Consider the following 20,180-nt stretch of genomic DNA (forward strand, 5'->3'; position numbering starts at 1 on the left):
ATGAAAAATACATTAAATCCACTCATAAAATTATTCTTTATCGTGGCATATTTATTTTATAAGGTAACTTAAGATTTATTGACGAGAAAAAGATCAATGTAATTACTGTAAAAAAATCTATATCGATATTTAATATTATATTTTTTGGTTAAATTTTAAAGGGCTTGCCAAATCTCTTTTTAAATGATATTTTGCCATAAACAGGGCCAATAAAGGCTATGAATTGTCGAAATTACTTACTGCAATAATCGCAATCCATCAATACTATCGTCGTCGTATCAAGTCGTCGTAGCCTAAAGGATAAGATGTCGAATCTCAGGCGGGTACCAATTTTTCTAATGAAATACGTACCTACTCAACAAATGTTCACGATTGACTTCCACGGTGAAGGAATAACATCGTGTAATGAAAATCAAACCCGCAAAATTATAATTTGTATTGTAATTATTGGTGGTAGGACCTCTTGTGAGTCCGCGCGGGTAGATACCCTGCCTATTTCTGCCGTGAAGCAGTAATGCGTTTCGGTTTGAAGGGTGGGGCAGCCGTTGTAAGTATACTGAGACCTTAGAATTTATATCTCAAAGTGGGCGGCGCATTTACGTTGTAGATGTCTATGGGCTCCAGTAACCACTTAACACCAGGTGGGCTGTGAGCTCGTCCACCCATCTAAACAATAAAAAAAAAACTGTTGTCTTGTTAACGTACTAACGTTAGTTTCGGTTTAATCATGTTTATTTTTTTCTTGAATTTTGGAAATCACTGAAGTTTGAAGAAAACTCGAACACTGAAGAAAACATTTTTTTACTTTATGTAACGTAACACTTTACATGAAGTAAAAAAAATGTTATTACGTTCGTTGTAGTTGGGCCGTTGGATGAGTTCTCAGCGGTTTCTGGAGCCCATAGACACCAATCACGATTTAAATCTAGAGTTCGAGTATTGAGAAATAAAAAGACTTATGGTTTAAAAAAGGAGTATGCGGCGGAACAAAATAAAAACAACTTATTAATAGTTATGGTTTTATTTTATTTTATTTTATAAGCAATAAAAATTAATTCCCATACGTGTAACAAACGAACCGTATTTATGAATTACATAAAATTTATTGTAATAAATAGCAATAAGGATAAAAATTATATCGTCGTCGTTGGAAGTGACAATGAACTCAACGCAAAACAATTATACGTGCTATAACGTCCACCGACAGACTGCTTCGCAAGTCAATTCTACTTTTACCAATAATAACACTTCGATACACTACATACTAAAACATGAAGGCACTTTTAATTTAGGTTTTTAAAGAAACAGTCATCGGTAACGAAGAGGTATATAATAATGCAAAGGTTTAATTAATAGGATTTCAGTACGTTCATAATTATTAATAATATTGAGTTTACTTACGTTTGGTGGATATGAAAATAAAATTTTAAATGAAACTTATCGGATTGTCCGTTGGAGTACTTGTCAGGTTTGTAAAACGCAATGTGTCTATTTTTTTTGAGATATGAACTGTGTAGTGTATGAAAGTGTTTCAAATCTTATTGTGAAATCCGTTCAAATAATGTGAAGCAGTCCGACCATGCTTTCTTTGGTAAGACAGGATTAAATTTAAAAAACAAATAACGTTTAAGATAATTTTATAATTAAAGTGAATGAATGCGACGTAAATCAAAAGTGTAATACTTACGATACATAAATTTAATTATTTTCGTATTTATTCAAGAAGTCTTTCTAAATATTCATTCATTTCCCTACGTTTTATTTCAACGTCATTGAAGTACGAAATGTCGTTCGCCAAGAATGAGCGCACTCTCCATTTCAATCTTCACACGAATTTGTTATATTCATTTCATTAATTATAATTTCTTAGTATAACATTATCTATAAGGGGTGTATAAGTTCATAATTATTAAATTCGAATATTTTAATTTAACATATGTATATTAATAAACAGATTTTTATTTCGTTCAATAAAATAATTGAAATTAATTTCTATTTCACTGATAACATAAACTGTAGTCACGATTCTCAACACATCTATTACATTATTGTAGTACTATAAATACATAATTACATTATTTAATAGATAACTGTAAATTATTGAAAAAACATTAAGATTATTAGGATTCAACAGAGACAACTCGAACGACGTGAAAACGATGGTAACTGATGATATGTGCCAATATAACATTTGTTACAATAAACTTAAGGAACAATTTTGGTTGATGTTAAACATTTAAATAAAACATTCTGAAGATTCAAGTGAACGCAATGACTGACAAAATACAAGAAGAACGTCACAATCAACTGCATCAACGAAAACATAAAATATTTTAAATAATGACTCACGCCGTTCACAATAATGTTTTATGCAACATTAAGAAAAAACATTAACATTATTCATCTATTTTATTATCAACGTAATGACAACACATGAATAGATATATTTTTATTCGATAAAACTATAAAAAATCAAAGAGGTAAATTTCGAGTGTCATTTACCTAGCCTATGATAAACCTTTCGAAGTGGAACTCGCGACGAGAAACAATTTACCGAAACTACATAGTGAGTGCATTCCAAACTATGCGAGTGCGGCTTCGACGCTGTGATCGATTGTCACCGCCGCCCGTCACTGTGGCGCGTCAGTCCGCGTCACAATGGCGCGTCACAGAGACGCGTTACAGTGGCGCGTCACAGTGATGCGTCACAGTCACTCATCACAGTCGCGCGTCACTACTCCACGATATGCCTATCGGGAGACGCGCCGATCATTTATTATATTAAGCGAAGGAATTATATAGTAGATAGATTTGGCACAGAGCTCCGAAGGGGAAACGTTTTATACAAATATCTTCTATTGAGTTATACGAAAAAGTGATACAAAGTCATCTTGTGTATCTTTGTTATGGGCGTCGAACACAAAGCTTAGTGCTATTCGATCTAATATTCAACTATTTGTCTATTGTATATAAGATAATTTTTTTTGTTAACATAGCTGTAATATTTATGATTATTTTTACTTTTTATTTAACACAGCCATTAATCACTGTTTGATGATAAAGTTACATATTGTTTAACTAAGGTTGCTCACTGATTTCTATTAATTTGAGCTTCAATTTTGTTTAATCAGATTTTTTATCCGAAATATCGATTAATTTACCATATTATATAACGAAACAGGTGTTGATCGCCACCTGTTTCGTTATATAATATGATTGCGCACGCATTGATCGAGACATGTCTTGCAAAAATTAACAGGACTAACCGTCTTAAAGAAAAATTTATTGTTCTAAATAAATTATCAATTAATTTAATAATAACAATAAAATTACATACTTCACTCTTGTTATGTGCATAATTTGATTGAGAGTACGAAAAGTGTAGACTGATGTCATCATTTGGTGAATGATCCAATATGCTTACATGATATTAAACCTAATATTTACTATCATATTTTTTATTTATTTGTGATTTAACTAAAACAATACAAAAACAAAGAAGAACGAATTAATACACAAATCCCGTTTCATACATCTCTAACAATAGGTGCTTCAAATATTTATTACATACAATTAAAATAGAAAATTTGCCCAAAAAATATTAGCAAAGAAAGAAAATATTTATTGATTTCATATAAAACTGCGTCCTATTGTAGATAATTATAGATGTTGGCGTTTCAATTTTCCATAGTGAGCCCAGGTAGAGATGTCAGTGCGGAATCAGCAGCTAGTGCTATTTAATCACGATAATGAGTATCAGACAAATCCAAATGGGCGTGGCTCAACGATGTTTTTATCGAAACAATCACCGTTCGTCATCAGTGAGCGCGCTAGCAACGAGGGGCGCGGGAACCATCGCGAAATATGCTAGAAGTTCGATGTAAAATGCAGAGACTGACCGCGTTCAAACGATCGGTGGCGGCGGCGGGCGCCTAGTGCCGGTGGTCGGGGGCGAGCGACTTGCGGCTGGCGGAGAGGTGAGGGGCGCGCGGGGCGGGGCGCTGCGGGCGCGGGAGCGTGCTGGCCGCGGCGCCTTCGCTCAACACGTCGCGCGGTTTCCACACGGGCGACCCTACAACACACCAAACACCGAACTCTTTATAACTCGTCTGTTGTCGACGACGGACGGACGGACGACCTCATCTACGGAATTTGGACATTTCGTTTCGAATAGATCGCCAGGTGTTCGCGGGAAAGAGTTGAATGTTTGATGAATGTTGTCGTAGGTTCCCCGCCCGAGCAGAAAGCGCGCGGCTGGACCCGCTCGAATGCGTTGGCTCGCGATCGCGGTATTGAAATGAAAAGGCTGAGCGTCCGGAGGGTCGTCTACGCCGGTCAACATTCTCATCGAACATTCAAGCGGAAGCGGCAAACTCTTCACAATTCATTGACTGAGTTTAACGTTCAAAACCAATACAGCTATTTCAAAAATGCTAATAATTTGACAAACACTGATTTTTAGTGAAAACTATTCTTGATGAATCGTCCAATTTCAGTTAATTAGGTCACTACCGATGCACTTTGTCACCTATGAAAATACCTAAACAGTAAAATATGTTATATTATGTTAATAAGCTCCTAATTAGGAAACTACGGGGTTTATTCTATGGAAGGGAAGCAACACCAATTCTACGTTGTATTCATAATTTGATACTTGAAAATTGAATTCGTTAATCTTAATCTACCCTACTGTATAACTTTGCTTGTCAATGTTGATTACATTACAATAGTTAAATTATGATTAATATTTGAGATAAGGATAACATGCATTTTCCATAGTATAATATGATTATTATTATTATAAATAACGGTGCATAGATAAACATTGCGCTACCCACTATATTTAATAGCTGTAATATTAATACATTAGTTGAATTAATTAGAAACATATCATGCGTGGGCTGCAATAAGACAGTCCGGATAAGAACTGGAAAATGTTTTTGTGGACCGAAAAAATAAATTAAATACTTGACAAGGTCACTATTTGAGAGGAAGACTTCGGCAATAGCAGAGGAGATGACCGACGTTAGTAAAATTTTCGTAAATTATATATAAATCTCAGTCTAATAGGAATTAACAATAAAAACTAACTTAAATTGACAAGAATACTATGAGTAAGTTTCATTTAAAAAAAATCAAACAGTACAATACCACAGCCATATTAATAACTTGCTTAGCGCTTGCTAGAAATAATTATAGTTGATAAATTTTAATTTAATAATTTAACGTTTTAAAATCCAACTACGCGTACTTCTACTATAAGAGTTGTGAGACCGTTAACATTCTAACAACTACTCTACGAGCCAGTGTCTGGGTAGATAGTAACGTATGAAACTTCCAGCGGAAACTTCAAGTATACGTGTTATGTCAAATCCAGTTTATTAATTTGTTTACCTATTAACTTAGTAGTGTATATTTGTGACCGTAAATATGTCCTAAAATAAACTAAAATAAATCACAGATTGAAGATAAACAATATGTACTCACGTAATAATACCGTTAAACCTAATAAAGCTGTTTTAATAATACATACATACGTTTTGCTTAAATAACATCAATTCCATTTAAAGTTAAAAATAATAGGCACATAATTTAAGTACTTTAAAGTTGTAAAGAACCTAATAGAAAGACACGAGTCGGTGTAAAAATTTATACATGAATTTGATCGAAGTCGTTTGCGTCACAATGGCGCCGGCCCGAGCCCGCGCCGTCTACCGTCTCGATACTGCTGCGGTTCGAACAAGTCAGTATTGATTGGGGGGTCATTGACCTCCGCCGTGTTTTGGGGGACTTCCCCTTCCCCTTATGCTAGGAACTTTTACTCTGCCTTTTCCCAGAGAGGTAGCACTGCACGCAGGTCGTGTGCTCGATCGCCTTGGCGATGGACTCTGTAGACTTCGACACCACGATGCCCATTTTCATCGCTTTATCTTCGACCTTCGCGAGTTGCGAGTAGTGCGTCGCTCTGTCGAGCGAGTTGGTTCCCAGACGCGCCAGCTTCTCGCCGCCGGACTTAGACGAGCGGCGGCTCGCGCCCGGCGACTTGCAGGGGGACCTATCGAAGCTGGCCTGCGGTGTGCGCATTATGCCCTTCTTGGGGGCCGGCTTGGGGGAGCGAGATCTATCAACGCTGTTCTCGCGGGACTTCATGATGCTACCGCGCGGGGACCTGGAGCCGTCGAAGCTTTGCTGCGGTGACTTGGACTTGTCGATGGAGCCTCGGGGAGATCTGGACTGGTCGAAGCTCCCACGGGGAGATCGGTGTAGCGTTTTAGTTTGTTTTAGGCTAGATTTATTCGGAGATTTGCACACGATAACCTTCGTTACGCGGTCGCGGTCCGGGGAGGCGCGGTCGAGAGAGCGGTTCGGGGATCTGTCTCTGTTAATGCTGCTGCCGCTGCACGATCGGATCACTTTTATCTTCTTTTCGGATGATTTCTTCTCGGGCGAAGACTTCAACGAAAGAGATTCTTGCTTACCTAGCTCCTTGACCATGACGGGTTGGTAATGGGTCGGCTGGTGGGAGGACTGGATGAGTCTGGCCTGGCTGCCTGTACTTCCAGCGCTCAGAGTCGATGTCGTGCTGAAATATTTGAAATTGTACATATGTTGTTTTGTACACCATTCGAAGTTGTTATTGGCGGAAACATGATTTTCATGCATATTACGAAATTTCCGTGAAGTCAGACCTGCAGCTTCTGACATAGTAGCAAGATAATTGACTAATATTTTACTCTACTTATAGGTTTTTATAGGAAATAAGATGGATAGATATGTGCATGTGTAACAAACATACATGTGGTACCTTAGCGTGAGATGGTTGGGGGTTCGTCCTAGGCTGCGTTTGACGGGAGGCGGCGGGGGTTCGTCCTCGCCCTCGGAGCGCGACCCCGCCGGCTCCTTGTCGGACTCCACCGGCGCGGCGGCCGACGACGCCACGCGCTTGCCTCCGTTCTCTGTCAGCACACAAATATTAATTACGTCGCTATCGTGCGTACTGCACATTATAACTGTACAATGATCCGGTCATCGTCCTCGTCGAACCCATCGCTTGTGACGAAGGGCTCGACGAGTAAATTAACCCACAGACACAGCATACTGAGTTTCTCGCCGGATCTTCTCAGTGGGTCGCGTTTCCGATCCGGAGGTAGATTCTGCGAAGCACGGCTCTTGCTAGGGTTCGTGTTAGCAACGTCATCAGGTTTGAGCCCCGTGCGCTCACCTAGTAGTTTAGGTTACGCTGAAATAGCCTCTCAAGGCTATCAGCTTAGGTAGGAAATAAAAAAAAAGCACAATGAACGCAACCTTCACTACAACGACCAGTAGAATCGGCAGATGTGAACTTAGTAATTTTCCAATTTTAAGCCAATAATAATCGTATTGGAAAGTAGATAAGAACCAGATGCGTAAACACGGCTATTGAATGTACGGTAGTTGACCTTAGAATTGGGTACGGTTCGTATTGCGGGTTTGCGAAATGTTAAGCTACCTAAATTTTAGACAAAGATTGTTCTTATTAGGAGGTTAAATCTATACTCAGATTCACTATGTGTTTTAATCATTTGCAAAGATTATTGTCATTTTACATTTAATTTGGCTTAGAACTTTTTAGGTGTTTTAAATAAAACATAATCTATTATGTTCTGATTGTTAGTGGTCATCCGGACTATCTTAGATGCATAGCCACATTTAGTTATTCGAAACTTCTGAAAGTCGACGTCAAGGGCTGCACCAACATCGAGAACTAAAAAGGGATTATGAACAATACGAAGGGAGCTCTCTCTCTCTCTCACTCTCTCCTATGCGAAGTACAAGTAGCTATTATTTGGGATCTTCAGTGCGAAAAGGCGAGCTCATTAGGCGAGAGCGGTCCTCTGCATTTCGAAGCTAGAAAATTCAGTTACTTTACGCAGATTCTAAAATTCTTACCCACAACATCGCCTATGGTTTTACTTCGCTGCCTGAAGGGTTCTTCGGGGCCAGAGTCTTGGGTTTCTTCTGCATCCTGGGAATTCTCACGAGATATGTTTCCAACCTGAAAACGTATTGAACGCTAATTAAAACAGAGTCACAAGTAACATAATATTTTGTAAGTGAGTAATTTTTACGTACTTCGATGTTTCCAGCCGAGAGACGTTGGCCGGTGGTTTTTGGTTTCTTCGTTTTACCAAGAGTTTGGGATCCCTGCATCACATGCACCTAGTGGTTCACAGAGTAAATGTAAGAACAGATAACAACGCAAACGTGTGAATGATACAAGTGCATACGAGCTTAGTAAGTATAGTGCGACATATGAACTCAAGAATCTAGCGTAGTACAGTGCAGTACTGTGTGAATGTTTGCTGCGGTATTCTTTTATGAGCGCGTTGCATGGTAATGACACTTTTAAGCCAAATCTTATATTTTCTTCTTACATTCTTTTAAAATTTGAAATCGATTACAAGCGAAATGAGTTGAAGTTGATTAATTTCAGATTTAAATCGATTGGGATGAAATTAAACGAAACGAGATATGATGGAATCATTAAAATGGCGTTTATTTAATTCGATTTTTTCTGTGGACTTGTTGGAAGAACCCGAGAAGCTAAGTCCATCTGCTTTTTTTTATTTTCCCACATTTGAGCATTTTCATAGATGCTAGACATTTAATGAACCACCGTTATACACATTTAAAAGCAAAGAAACACTAAATGGATCAAATAAAACAATTCACACAGTCTCGCGTTCCCGCCAAGAAATCTTTATAATTTGTTTTTACTCTTTTTTTTTACAAATCGCTTACAGTTAGTCCCTAAATTAGGATTCCCCGTGCTATGGGTACCAGAGACTGACATACATATTTATATACGTCTAAAACTACTACCTTGGGCGCAGCGGTCAGCGGCGCTAACTACGCGCTTTTTTTTTTCTGCATTTGCTGATAGCTTTGAGAGGCTATTTCAGCTTCTCCTTGACGTGTAGGTGAGCTCACGGGGCTCAAGCTGGAGTGTTGCTAACACTGGCCCTAGCAAGAACAGTGCTTCGCAGAGTCTACCACCGGATCGGAAACGCGACCCACTGAGAAGATCCAGCGAGAAACTCAGTGAGCTTGTCAGTATGGTGTGACGAAACAAAGTGTACTATTTGGTGTGGTTCACGAGTGTCCTTTTTTCTTTTCTTTCCCTACCAATGCTGATAGCCTTGAGAGGCTTAACCTAACGTGTAGGTGAGCTCACGGGGCTCAAACCGGAACGAGTGTCCTGTACCTGGTGCTTGGGGCGGTCGAGGGTGTGCGGGGCGCGCGGGGGGAGCGGCGCGGGCCGAGCGCTCGGCAGCGACATGTTGCGCACCGACTCGCGGATGATCTGACGGATCGTCTTCAAGAAGGCGTTGCGGAAGTCGGCAGTGCTGTTTCACAACAACACCGAACCAAATTGAACAAGATGCGAAGATGCGTGCGCTTATGATTAGATCTCTAATAAATACTTTTACTGGTGGTAGGACCTCTTAGGAGTCCGCACGGGTAGGTACCACCACCCTGTTTATTTCTGCCGTGAAGCAGTAATGCGTTTCGGTTTGAAGGGCGGAGCACCCGTTGTAACTATACTTGGGACCTTAGAGCTTATATCGTAAGATGAGTGGCAGCATTTCCGCTGTAGTTGTCTATGGGTTCCGGTAACCACTTAACACCAGGTGGGTTGTGAGCTCGTCCATCCACCTAAGCAATATAAAAGAAAACGTTAATTCCTCAAAACTATATCTTTTTGGATCTGAATGATAATACAATATCAAAAAGATCGTCACTCAAACTGCGTTAAACTTCCGAACGAGCGTGAAACAACTTCGTACAACTTGTCCGTACCGTGAACTGGGTTAAGCATTACGTCAAAACGTCAAAACTTCGCTATACTACGAGTACATAGTTCCGCAAACATTTTTAAAGCACGAACAACTTCCATTAGAAGTATCGAATAGGTTTAGTTCTTTGTTCCGAAGACGAGATTCAAAGTTAATTCTAATTTACATAACAACATTTTTTAATATTTGTACTATGCAGAGCCCGATATCTTCATCTCGCATTAAAACTGTATAATCTCAAAACTTACTAATTTTACAGGAGAGTGTTTTAAAGATTTAACATGTGAAATTTTAGTAAATTTTTTTTTTTTTTTACCAGTTACGTTGTCTGTCTGTTAAAGTAAGATAAAATTATGAATTAATTTTTTTAAGAGTAGTCAAAACATCAGTAAACTAAAACAAAAATAAAAACTAAACTACGCTCTTTTGACAGTATTTATGAGAAAAATACTGGTGATTCCAAATGTTTACGCATATTAACCCAATTTCGAATATTTAGGATATTGTTCGCTTTTAATGCATCACATCACATCATCACATCATCAGCCTTTATCTGCCCACTGCTGGACATAGGCCTTCCCCAATGCCTTCCACAGAATGCGGTCCTCCGCCTTCCGCATCCAACGACTTCCCGCCTTGGCCATGCGCACTAAGTCGTCGGCCCACCTGGTTGGAGGACGCCCCGCGCTCCTGGTACCAATGCGAAAAGACGATATGTCAACTAAATTAGAAACACAAAATTTGATAAATCGGTATAACACCTGTTCGAGAGGACGTAGACTTTCTCAGAGCGCCGTTGGAGCTGGCTGCGGAGATGAATGAGCTCCCAGAGGAAGTGACTGTCCATGTCCTTAGCGGATGAAGCCCGCACTTGCACTTCGGTGACCGGAATCAATACTTGGTATCTAATTATCTCTACTTCGTTTGAATTATTTTTCGAAGAAACCCCCTGAAATTTGTGATCTAAATTTGTATTCGGTGTACATATGTATATTTTAAAGAATATAAGTTAGGTTTGTTTTATTTATAGTCAAGGATGTACAATTTGCTGATTAACTTTGCCTGTAAATGAAAAACTAAAATTTAAATGTGAATAAGCAATGGAAGAAACAATTGCAGATAAATATTATACGGAAGATACTGAACATGACACTCACCATCAATTTCTTCTTTTGTCTCAGTCTTTCTTTACAGAGGAAGACAACGGCGGATTTAAACACGAAGCACATCGCATGCAGCTCTAAGCCCTTTTTTATTTTACCTAAAAAGTCTGATATATTCAGCCATTCAACGCCGCCGTAATACAACAGGTCGCCTAAAACAAAAACAATTTCAAAATGAGATTTGATGTGAACAATCTCAAAAATCGACTGAACGATGTAATTATCTGTTTACCGGGACTGAGATCGATTGGCTGTTTGCAAGACTTTTGATGTTGCCTAAACAAGTGATCGAATATAGCACCGTACTCTTCGTGGATTCTTTGCATCTCGTTGATGTGTTCTGCGACTTTCTCCATGCCCTTGAGAGACTCTGTAACACGTTATAATTTATTTATAAAACATTACCGGTTGGTCGGATATTTTGTTAGTTGGGCACCCGTTATTATTATGTAAAACCTGAGACTAATAACTAATGTTATTGATGTCTATGGGTTCCGGTAACACTTATCTATGCAATAAAAAACACTGAGTTTCTCGTCGGATCTTCTTAGTTGTTCGCTATTCCGATCCGGTAGTAAATTTAACGAAGCACTGCTCTCGCTAGGGCTAGTGTTAGCAATACCTTCATTCAGGTTGAGCCCGCGAGCTAACCTACCGGTTCGCGCGTAGTTGGAATAGCCCTTCCGGCTAATGATTAGGGAAGTTTTTTTTTTTAATAAATCGTATTTTCAATTGCACCTGAATAAATATTATCTTATCAAAACTGCTGCCCTATGAAGCAAAAATTAATTATCAAAGATACATTAATAAGTGGCTCACCAACTAAATGAAGGTGTTCCTCAGAGTTCACGTCGGTTAAATTCCTAAGCTGTTGCAACAACAACGGGTACTTAAGTATTCTCTGTATCGGCTTAATCAAATACGACTCCAACGTCGATGAATGTTGCTGTTTCGGATTCCTTGCCGACAAAAATTCTTGAAGAGCTTGATTACCCTCATCTAGTAACAAGACAATAAAACAAATATAAAAAAAAACTGGCTACCGAAAATATATCGTTCATAAAAAAAAAACTACTCACTTGGATGAAGAACTTTCTGTGCCTTACTGTGACTGGCGCAGAAGGAGCTGTACAACTTGAAATGATTGACGTAGTAAAGGAAAGCGTTCCCGACGGCGAAGAGCACGTTCTACGAAAACACACAGAGACACATTTATCGAACTGCAAATTCGTGTACTGTCATGTTGTAGTCAATACGAACTCAGAATAACAATCCACGTAGTAACACAAAGGGACGTGTACCTTGAATTGATTCGAGAATTCAAAGTGGTTGAAGTTAGGTTCAGCCTCGAGCGCTTCCTCTAAGTTCTGCAGGAACTGTCTTTGGAAAGTCACTATCTCCTGAATGTTCCCAAACAAAGCATTGATCTCGGCATTTGATAAAAAAGTTTCCTTCTTCAGCGGCTCCAAATAGTTCTCCAGCAAGTTGTTCAAGTGCTGGAAGTTAACGACGTAATTAAACATTTAAAATGTAGCCGTAGACTTGTTGAACATTTTCCTATTCATGTTTAATTTGTAACCTTCGATCGACGCCTGATCTAATTTCGGAACAGTTAATCTTTCGTTTCTAAATGTACTCCTTGTACATTTTCAGATTTAAGCATTGTTGTCGCGAAATTACTTTACTAAATTCTGAGGAGGCGTACCCATTTATCAATAGCTGTAAATTAATGTAATTTGTTTTATGGTCTCTGCGGATTAATTGTAATAGCTTGAAAGTAAAGTTCGAGTTTACTTTCAATTAAAATAGCCATTTATCCCGAATTCGGTCGAAACAGAAAACGACCCAGGTGTTTCATGCTTTCTTAAATCATCAAACTTTACTCTATGAATATTTCATCAAAAACAACATTTTCTCTTTAACTTTTTTCAATTACATTGAAATTACAAAGAAACCTCTCAATCTTTCTATATTTAATCAATTTTCAATAAAAATTAACATTCTTGAATGTAAATGATTCACAAAAGCTACAAAATTAACTTGTAAATTTTTACATTCCTCTAATAAGCCAACGTCATTCGAAAATTCACAAACTAAGTCGGAAGTTTTCCGATATTCAGTCCCGAAGTGTTGCCTGCAAACTATTGGTAATTGTTAGAAATTCGTCGTTCGTTAGCGGATAGTTATCTAGTCGCAAAATTGGCTAAACTAGGTTTACGATGTCACGAACCAGGAGTCGGTCGATACAATATCTACCTAATATATTGTATATTATTTAGGCGTCTGTGAAGTGTGTTCTCGCTTAAATTGCTACCGGCATATAGACGGTATAGTGTGCACTGTGTGTCATGTATGATGTCATTTGCACAAGACTTTGGTGAGTTTACATATTTCTCATTAAATTTTAACGATAAATACTACAAAACGAAAACGTATTTACGAAGGCGTAATATATTATTTTAGTATTCAATTTGTCGTTTACAATATGAGATGTGGAGCTTAAATTAATTTTTATCAGAAAATCTTAATGTAGCTTTATACTATTTACTTTTTTATAGTTCCATATTGAAATTCATGAAAGACATTAAAAATGTTAATGTACAAAGCACATAGTGCCAGTCTCTTCTTGTTGCATATTCAGTGTTTCTTGCATATTCATACAATATGTACGGTAGTTTGACTGCTTGCAAGTGTAATTCGGATATATTAACTTTAAGTATTGTTAAGTTAAATGAGTTATTATATAAAATATAATACTAACTCATATAACTTAACATAATCATAAGATAACGCAATTCTCTGAAAAACGCGTTCTGGTCGCGCTTTAAAAGTGTGCAAACTACTACTTTGATTTAAAACATCTGTTCAACTCAAATATTATGAAGCACACTTGTTGAATGTCTACATAGATATCCCTAAAATCAGTCCTTAAAAGAAAAATATTCTTAAGAAGAATCGACAAATCTAGCTCAATTTCCGGTTTCATACGAGGATTTATATTTCACACAACTTTTAAGTGCCAGTTTTAGTTACGTTAATTAAATCTAAAAGTAGTAATTAATAAAATAAATATCAATAGAGAAATGGCCAAGCACTAAGATCGCACAAGTAAGATAAGCCAAAAACTGAGAAAAAGTTCTTATTACATGTAATTTAATACTGCATTACATATAAAAAAATATTTAAATACATACAATGTGTATATATTTTTTTGTGACAGTTTTATAAAGGTAGACAATTAGTTGGAAAGTAGTGAAATGCAACATTTGCAATAAACGTATATTGCACTATTGATGGATCAGTTAAAGTAGTTTTATTGGAGATGAAAGCAAATATGTGATTAAAAAAATCAATGTGTATAAAGTTACAATCCCAATTAATTATCATATTACTTTAACATTTTAGTAATTTCATAACATGAGTTCTTTATGCATCAATTGAAGTCATTACGTATATAAAATTCTGTAGATTTTTTTGTTAAATCAACTAAGTTCAAATATTACTTTATATGATATGTAACAATAAATCTAAATTTAGATATGAAGAATATAAGTCTCACCTTGACGTAGGCACGTTCAGTGTCGACCACTTCGAGCAGCACCTTCCTGAGCTTGTCGGCGTCGGAGAGGTGTCGCGAGGGAGTCCCGGCGGCGGCGCTGGCCACGCTCCCGGTGGGACTCCCGCGCCGCGTCTCGGCGGGCGAGCGGCACCACCCCGTCACCTGCTCCGCGCTCTGCGCACGCACACACCCACGTTTTTATTTTCCTACCTAAGCTGATAGCCTTGAGAGGCTACCTCAGCGTAACCGGGCAAGTAGATGCACTCACGGGCCTCAAACCTGACGTTGCTAACACGATGACCGGTGCTTGAGGTACCTAAAAGGAGCGTTAGTGGATCGAGAGGATCCGAAATGACGTGTTTTAGGCAACCACGCCACGCATGCAACACACACGTCGAAGGTCCTATACGAATAGCACCGCTTGCACCGGTCACTGTCCTCGTCGAACCCATCGCTTGCGGTGCAGGGCTCGCCGAGTAAATTAACCCACTGAGTTTCTCGCTGGATCTTCTCAGTGAGTCGCGTTCCTGATCCGGTGGTAAATTCTGCGAAGCACTGCTCTTGCTAGGGTTCGTATTAACTCTCTCAGGTTGAGCCCGTGAGCCCACTTACTCGTCCATGACGATCTAGTACTTATAGCTCCTTAGGCTACTAGCTATTGGGTAAAGCAAAACAGGTATCACTTAACTCAGGATTTTAATATGCAAATACATTCAGGTCACTTGTACCACAAACAGATCAAACAGAAATGGTACATTTTCCACCAGTTGCGACGTTGAAATTAACAGACATACATTTCAAAGCAATCATTCTATGTAAAATGAGTCACTAAACAAGAACAATGAGCCATGAAGTATGAATTTGGCCGGTATTGAGCCACCACGGTTCAGAGTTATCTGATAGGTACTATCGAAATGTCCTTTATCTCAATGTAATTTACATTTAGATTTCCTAACAATAAGGGATGTTTTCGTTGGATCCTGAAAATATTACACTTACGTGGTTCAATAGTCACTTAGCATGGCGCACTGGCGGAATTTATGAATTCACTTGTACAGTTATAATATTGAGAGCTACACGATTTAAAGTATAAGGAATAATAACTTTCATAAATAAATATAATCAACGGAATTTAAAGCTGACTTTTTTTTCAGTGTTCGAAGAAGAAAAGCACGACGATTCCGACTAGTTTAACAAAAGTTGAGGGGTGCTGCTCATTTTAAGAACACCAACGTTACAAAGAAATGACAGGTTTGATAGAATCTAATCATTTCATAAACTTGAAGGAGCAAAAGTTTTAAATTTCAGAATTTATTAGTATTCGACAGCATCACAATGGTCGTGAAAGTTTCGAGATTTTTTTTATATTTTGATAAAGATACTCATCACATCTTTACTTTAAAAATTCATAAATACGAAATACAACTTTATTCGCTTTACAGATTCTATACATTCGAGTTAGTTAATATTCAGTTAAATGTACTTCGAAAATTTTGTAAAATATTCTGCATAGTTTCACTAAAAGCTTTGTAACGTTCAGGATATCCGGGTTTAAGCTAAAGTTACGCTAACTCTATATTATGTATATTGTTACTCTCCGATGCTCTCTTGTACCTTTGACTTCCAATTCAAAGAGAATTAACGGTATATTTAATGTTATAATTTAAATTAATATAGCTCAGTTGAGCTTTGGCCTTCCGTCTCCGGGTCGGAGAGCATTCTCTTTGTGATTTTTATAGGCTCCGACAACTACCTAATACCAGGTGGAAATTAAGTTCATTTTCTCAGTTTAAGCAAAATAAAAACCTTAATTTCGTTTTAACAAAACCTTTTAAAAAATGTTTATTATTTGTAGCACAATATCATTTCACATGTTCATACTGTATACTAATAATACTTAGTAGTACAATTTATTATTCTCAGAACCGGCAGTAATCACACTGACCTCTTTGATAAATAAATGGAAATATTAATATAATAATCATAAAAGGGAAATTAATTATTCTTATGTAGATCTAATATAAGAAAGCACTCGTCTCCAGATAGTCCCTTCCATAAGAAGGTGTATTATAAAGGAGTTCGTGCCCAGGAGACTTATTATGCGAGAGAGACATTACCATGATATCTCAGCGCGAGTGCGACGTAACGAAATAAATGAGGTAAGTCTTCGGAGATTGATAATTGAATCGGGATCGCACGAAGCCATGTGTTAAGGTCAGACGCGCTATGTGATGTTCGTGATGTGTAGTTTACCTTTAAAAGATTTTCAATTTCGAAGGAGTTAGTTCGCGAGCTAACTTTGGGCGGGCCGGTGTTGACCGAGTCCCCACCGTGCGCCTCTGCCTCCGGGCTGTACAACTCCTTACCTAAACGAAATAAAAGGGTAATATTATAATATAACTTTAAGCATACAAGTTGAAAAGATGTATAAACGGCTTTCGATCAATTTTCCCAAGCATACATATTTCGGATTCCATACGTATGTACACACAGGAACTCGTTTCAAAGGGTCGGGAAAAACTGTAATACTTTGATGAATCTTCATGAACAATTTTTCATGATATTCTATCTAATCCGACAATATTGTGTCCTTTAAGCCTTTAATATCTCCACCATTTTGAGGCCTTAGAGGCCTTGCCTATTTCTGCCGTGAAGCAGTAATGCTTTTCGGCTTCAAGAATGTGGCAGGGATGTACTGAAAACTGAGACAAAGAACTCATATCTCATGAGATCGTACACGAATCTTAGAAATAAGAAAAATGCCGTCTCCGTCGTCTAACAGGTAAGATGCCCGATGCTGTTACAATAGTTGAATCGGAAGAAAAAGATAATTGTTATTTTATCGGATCAATCAAGGATTACAAGAAATATTCACACTACAAACACAAGGCTGAACTCGAAAGCCACGTCACGAATGATCACGTCTAAAATTCAACATACAATATTCGGGGCGCGTGAAATAGATTCATATTAGGGCACGGCGCGGTTGCGGTGCGCCGAGCCGGAGATGACCGGTCGACCTCGTCGCCGCCGTGCTCGTGAATTGCTCGGAAGTTGTGCATCCAGCGCATGTCCTAATATCCAACGAGCATAACTAACACGCCCGATTTTGGGTCTCGGCAATTGATCGATGACCAAAACAAAGAACATATTATTACGTGTCAGGGTGTAGTCTTCAAGAGCAGGTATTTCAACTCTACTGATTTAGATAATACATCCATTTCATGTATACATATATTATATATGTTACGACTGAGAGTGACGTATATTGTTCAAGTTAATTTATGAAAACCACACAAAAGCTTACAGCTTTAGTATGATTTTTGCAGTGTTTATGTAAAAGCGAGATTTTCTTTTAAAGCAAAAATAAGTATCAGTATTTGTTTCGCAAAACCACTGCAACAGTTAAATGATGAACATTTAAATTTTAAAATAAAATATATTTAAACAAAACTCGAAGTAGAAAAGAGTTTTAGAATTCCAATTCAGATACAAGATAAATACTGAGTTAATTATATTGTTCCAATATCAGAACGTGGAATCCAGTTTAATGAATTTTTTAATTAAATTTACGGTGCGAATGTTAATTGACGCTATATTCGACGGTATCGATGATGATAGCATTGTTCGTTCATTGCTTCAATACATATTCATTTGATAGTTTTATTTTTATGTAATGAAACAGTGTAATTTAACAAATCGTAGATATTGCGAAACGCATTACTGCTTCACGGCAGAATAGGCGGGGTGGTGGTACCTACCCGTGCGAATTACAAGAACTGGTGGTAGGACCACTTGTGAGTCCGCGCGGGTAGGTACCACCACCCTGCCTATTTCTGCTGTGAAGCAATAATGCGTTTCGGTTTGAAGGGTGGGGCAGCCGTTGTAACTATACTGAGATCTTAGAACTTATATCTCAAGGTGAGTGGCGCATTTACGTTGTAGATGTCTATGGGCTCCAGTAGCCACTTAACACCAGGTGAGCTGTGAGCTCGTCCACCCATCTAAGCAATAAATAAAAAAAAAAGTCCTATGTAAAAGTAACTCAAGTAACTATAGCAACTCAACCTTTAAGTGGGGACGTATTACTACTTGACAGAAATAAGTAAGTTTACAATCTTAAATTTATCAAATACAAAAACGAAACATAGATCCTTGGAAGTAATAGACAATAGTCGTACAATATAAAGTATGACTCTAATGTCATTATTCAGAGAGAAAACTGAAGATACGTCCATTATTGCAAAATTGCATCTAACTTGCATATCTAATCTATCTCTTCTATGAATCAATGTCGTCGGAACTGGGTGACCTTTATCTATGATTTTATCTTGACCTAGGCCGCCTAATCGAGTTCTTCTCCGTGAGACCTGATTTCATCGTTCCAACATATTGAACTGCTTCGATCGTTTTTCCTTCACTTACAACAATGTCACTTAATAATTTTGTTAGCTAAAATTCGAATATGTAATTGCAGCGTGGCTGTTTGTGAAAACATTTTTGATAAGATGTCACACAATCAGTTTTTTCGACGCGCTGTGACAACATTGGGGACATGCAAATAGCCGGGAGTGAGGTCACGGCCTTTATGTTCTGCATAAAGCTACACACCTTTGTTTTGAAATTCTGACAATATTTTGTGCAGTATTTCTGTGTAAAATGTAACATTTATGCTACAGTTAATCCAGATGCAACATATTTTGTTTTATATTAATGTAATAGAATAATAATAATAGTTTCTAAAGTAATTTTATGTGTGTTTTTTTAAGTTTGGAATGAAATTGGTATTATATCTGTAATGGTGTATAAAATAAATGTATGGGTATAAAAGTAATAATAATATGTAAAATGTTTATATAGTTAGATCTAAGTAGAGAGGGGGAAGAGGTCGACCGAAGAAGACATGGATGGAGTGTGTGAATGACGATATGAGAGTGAGAGGAGTGAGTGTTGAGATGACGGCTGATAGAAGAGAATGGAAAAGAAAAATAGCTGAGCTGAGCCCACCTAGTGGGATAAGGTGGAGAAAAAGAAGAAAAAGTGTATTTTAGATCTCGCGAAGATATTACGCAGGTATTACGATAAGTTAAGAAGAGAACGAAATTAATATTTTCTACTGACACTGATAAAAAGATATATACATATTATTGATAATAAAACACTAGTGTAGGTTTCTTAGGAATTAATTATTGACATATAATTACTTGTTTCTTCACACGATTCAGTAGATTTATTATCAAATATTAATTTCTCTAACTAGTGCAAATAAAACAAAATATCTTTTTTTTCATTTATTGAAAAGATATAAGTAGAAAAAAAAAACAGTATCATTAGGTCAGAATGTGAGAACAAATAATGTGGTTCTTTACAGAGTGACTTCCATTGTTTTCTCCACCCACACTAAAGCTTCCCGTCCCGTGAAGTCGCGCACCGATACTTATATGGTTGTCATAAAACGAATAACAACTACGCATCGGCTCAACATGTCGTAATAATTGCCTCTTGTGTTGCTGATACGTGAACATTCTAGTAAATTACATACTCTAATCTGATGTCAAAATTTTAATCGCTTTAACTATGTTTGTTAGGATTTACATCACCGAGCCACCTCGATTACTATTT

General features: G+C 37.6%; 1 protein-coding gene across 11 annotated transcripts in view; it reads right to left on the minus strand.

Annotated features, from left to right (window-relative positions):
• Positions 1-1,002: 1,002 nt before the first annotated feature.
• Positions 1,003-20,180, minus strand: part of LOC101739475 (protein still life, isoform SIF type 1) — a 125,365-nt gene continuing 106,187 nt past the window's right edge. For 7 of the 11 annotated variants that reach the window (XM_062674933.1, XM_062674938.1, XM_062674937.1 and 4 more), the window contains 13 exons: positions 16,812-16,924; positions 14,559-14,732; positions 12,301-12,495; positions 12,079-12,187; positions 11,819-11,998; positions 11,232-11,369; positions 10,994-11,151; positions 10,598-10,785; positions 9,245-9,386; positions 8,113-8,199; positions 7,930-8,035; positions 6,797-6,956; positions 4,040-6,583 (listed from right to left, as the gene is read on the minus strand). In XM_062674933.1, coding sequence (XP_062530917.1) covers positions 5,809-6,583; positions 6,797-6,956; positions 7,930-8,035; positions 8,113-8,199; positions 9,245-9,386; positions 10,598-10,785; positions 10,994-11,151; positions 11,232-11,369; positions 11,819-11,998; positions 12,079-12,187; positions 12,301-12,495; positions 14,559-14,732; positions 16,812-16,924 — 2,525 coding nt within the window. In that variant the 3' untranslated portion in view covers positions 4,040-5,808. Of the gene's footprint in view, positions 6,584-6,796; positions 6,957-7,929; positions 8,036-8,112; positions 8,200-9,244; positions 9,387-10,597; positions 10,786-10,993; positions 11,152-11,231; positions 11,370-11,818; positions 11,999-12,078; positions 12,188-12,300; positions 12,496-14,558; positions 14,733-16,811; positions 16,925-20,180 lie in introns of all 11 variants that reach the window. The other 4 variants (XM_062674940.1, XM_038018842.2, XM_062674939.1 and 1 more) reach the window with 3 other exon arrangements.

The sequence above is a fragment of the Bombyx mori genome, chromosome 22 (assembly GCF_030269925.1).
Source record: "Bombyx mori chromosome 22, ASM3026992v2".
Lineage (NCBI taxonomy): Eukaryota > Metazoa > Arthropoda > Insecta > Lepidoptera > Bombycidae > Bombyx > Bombyx mori.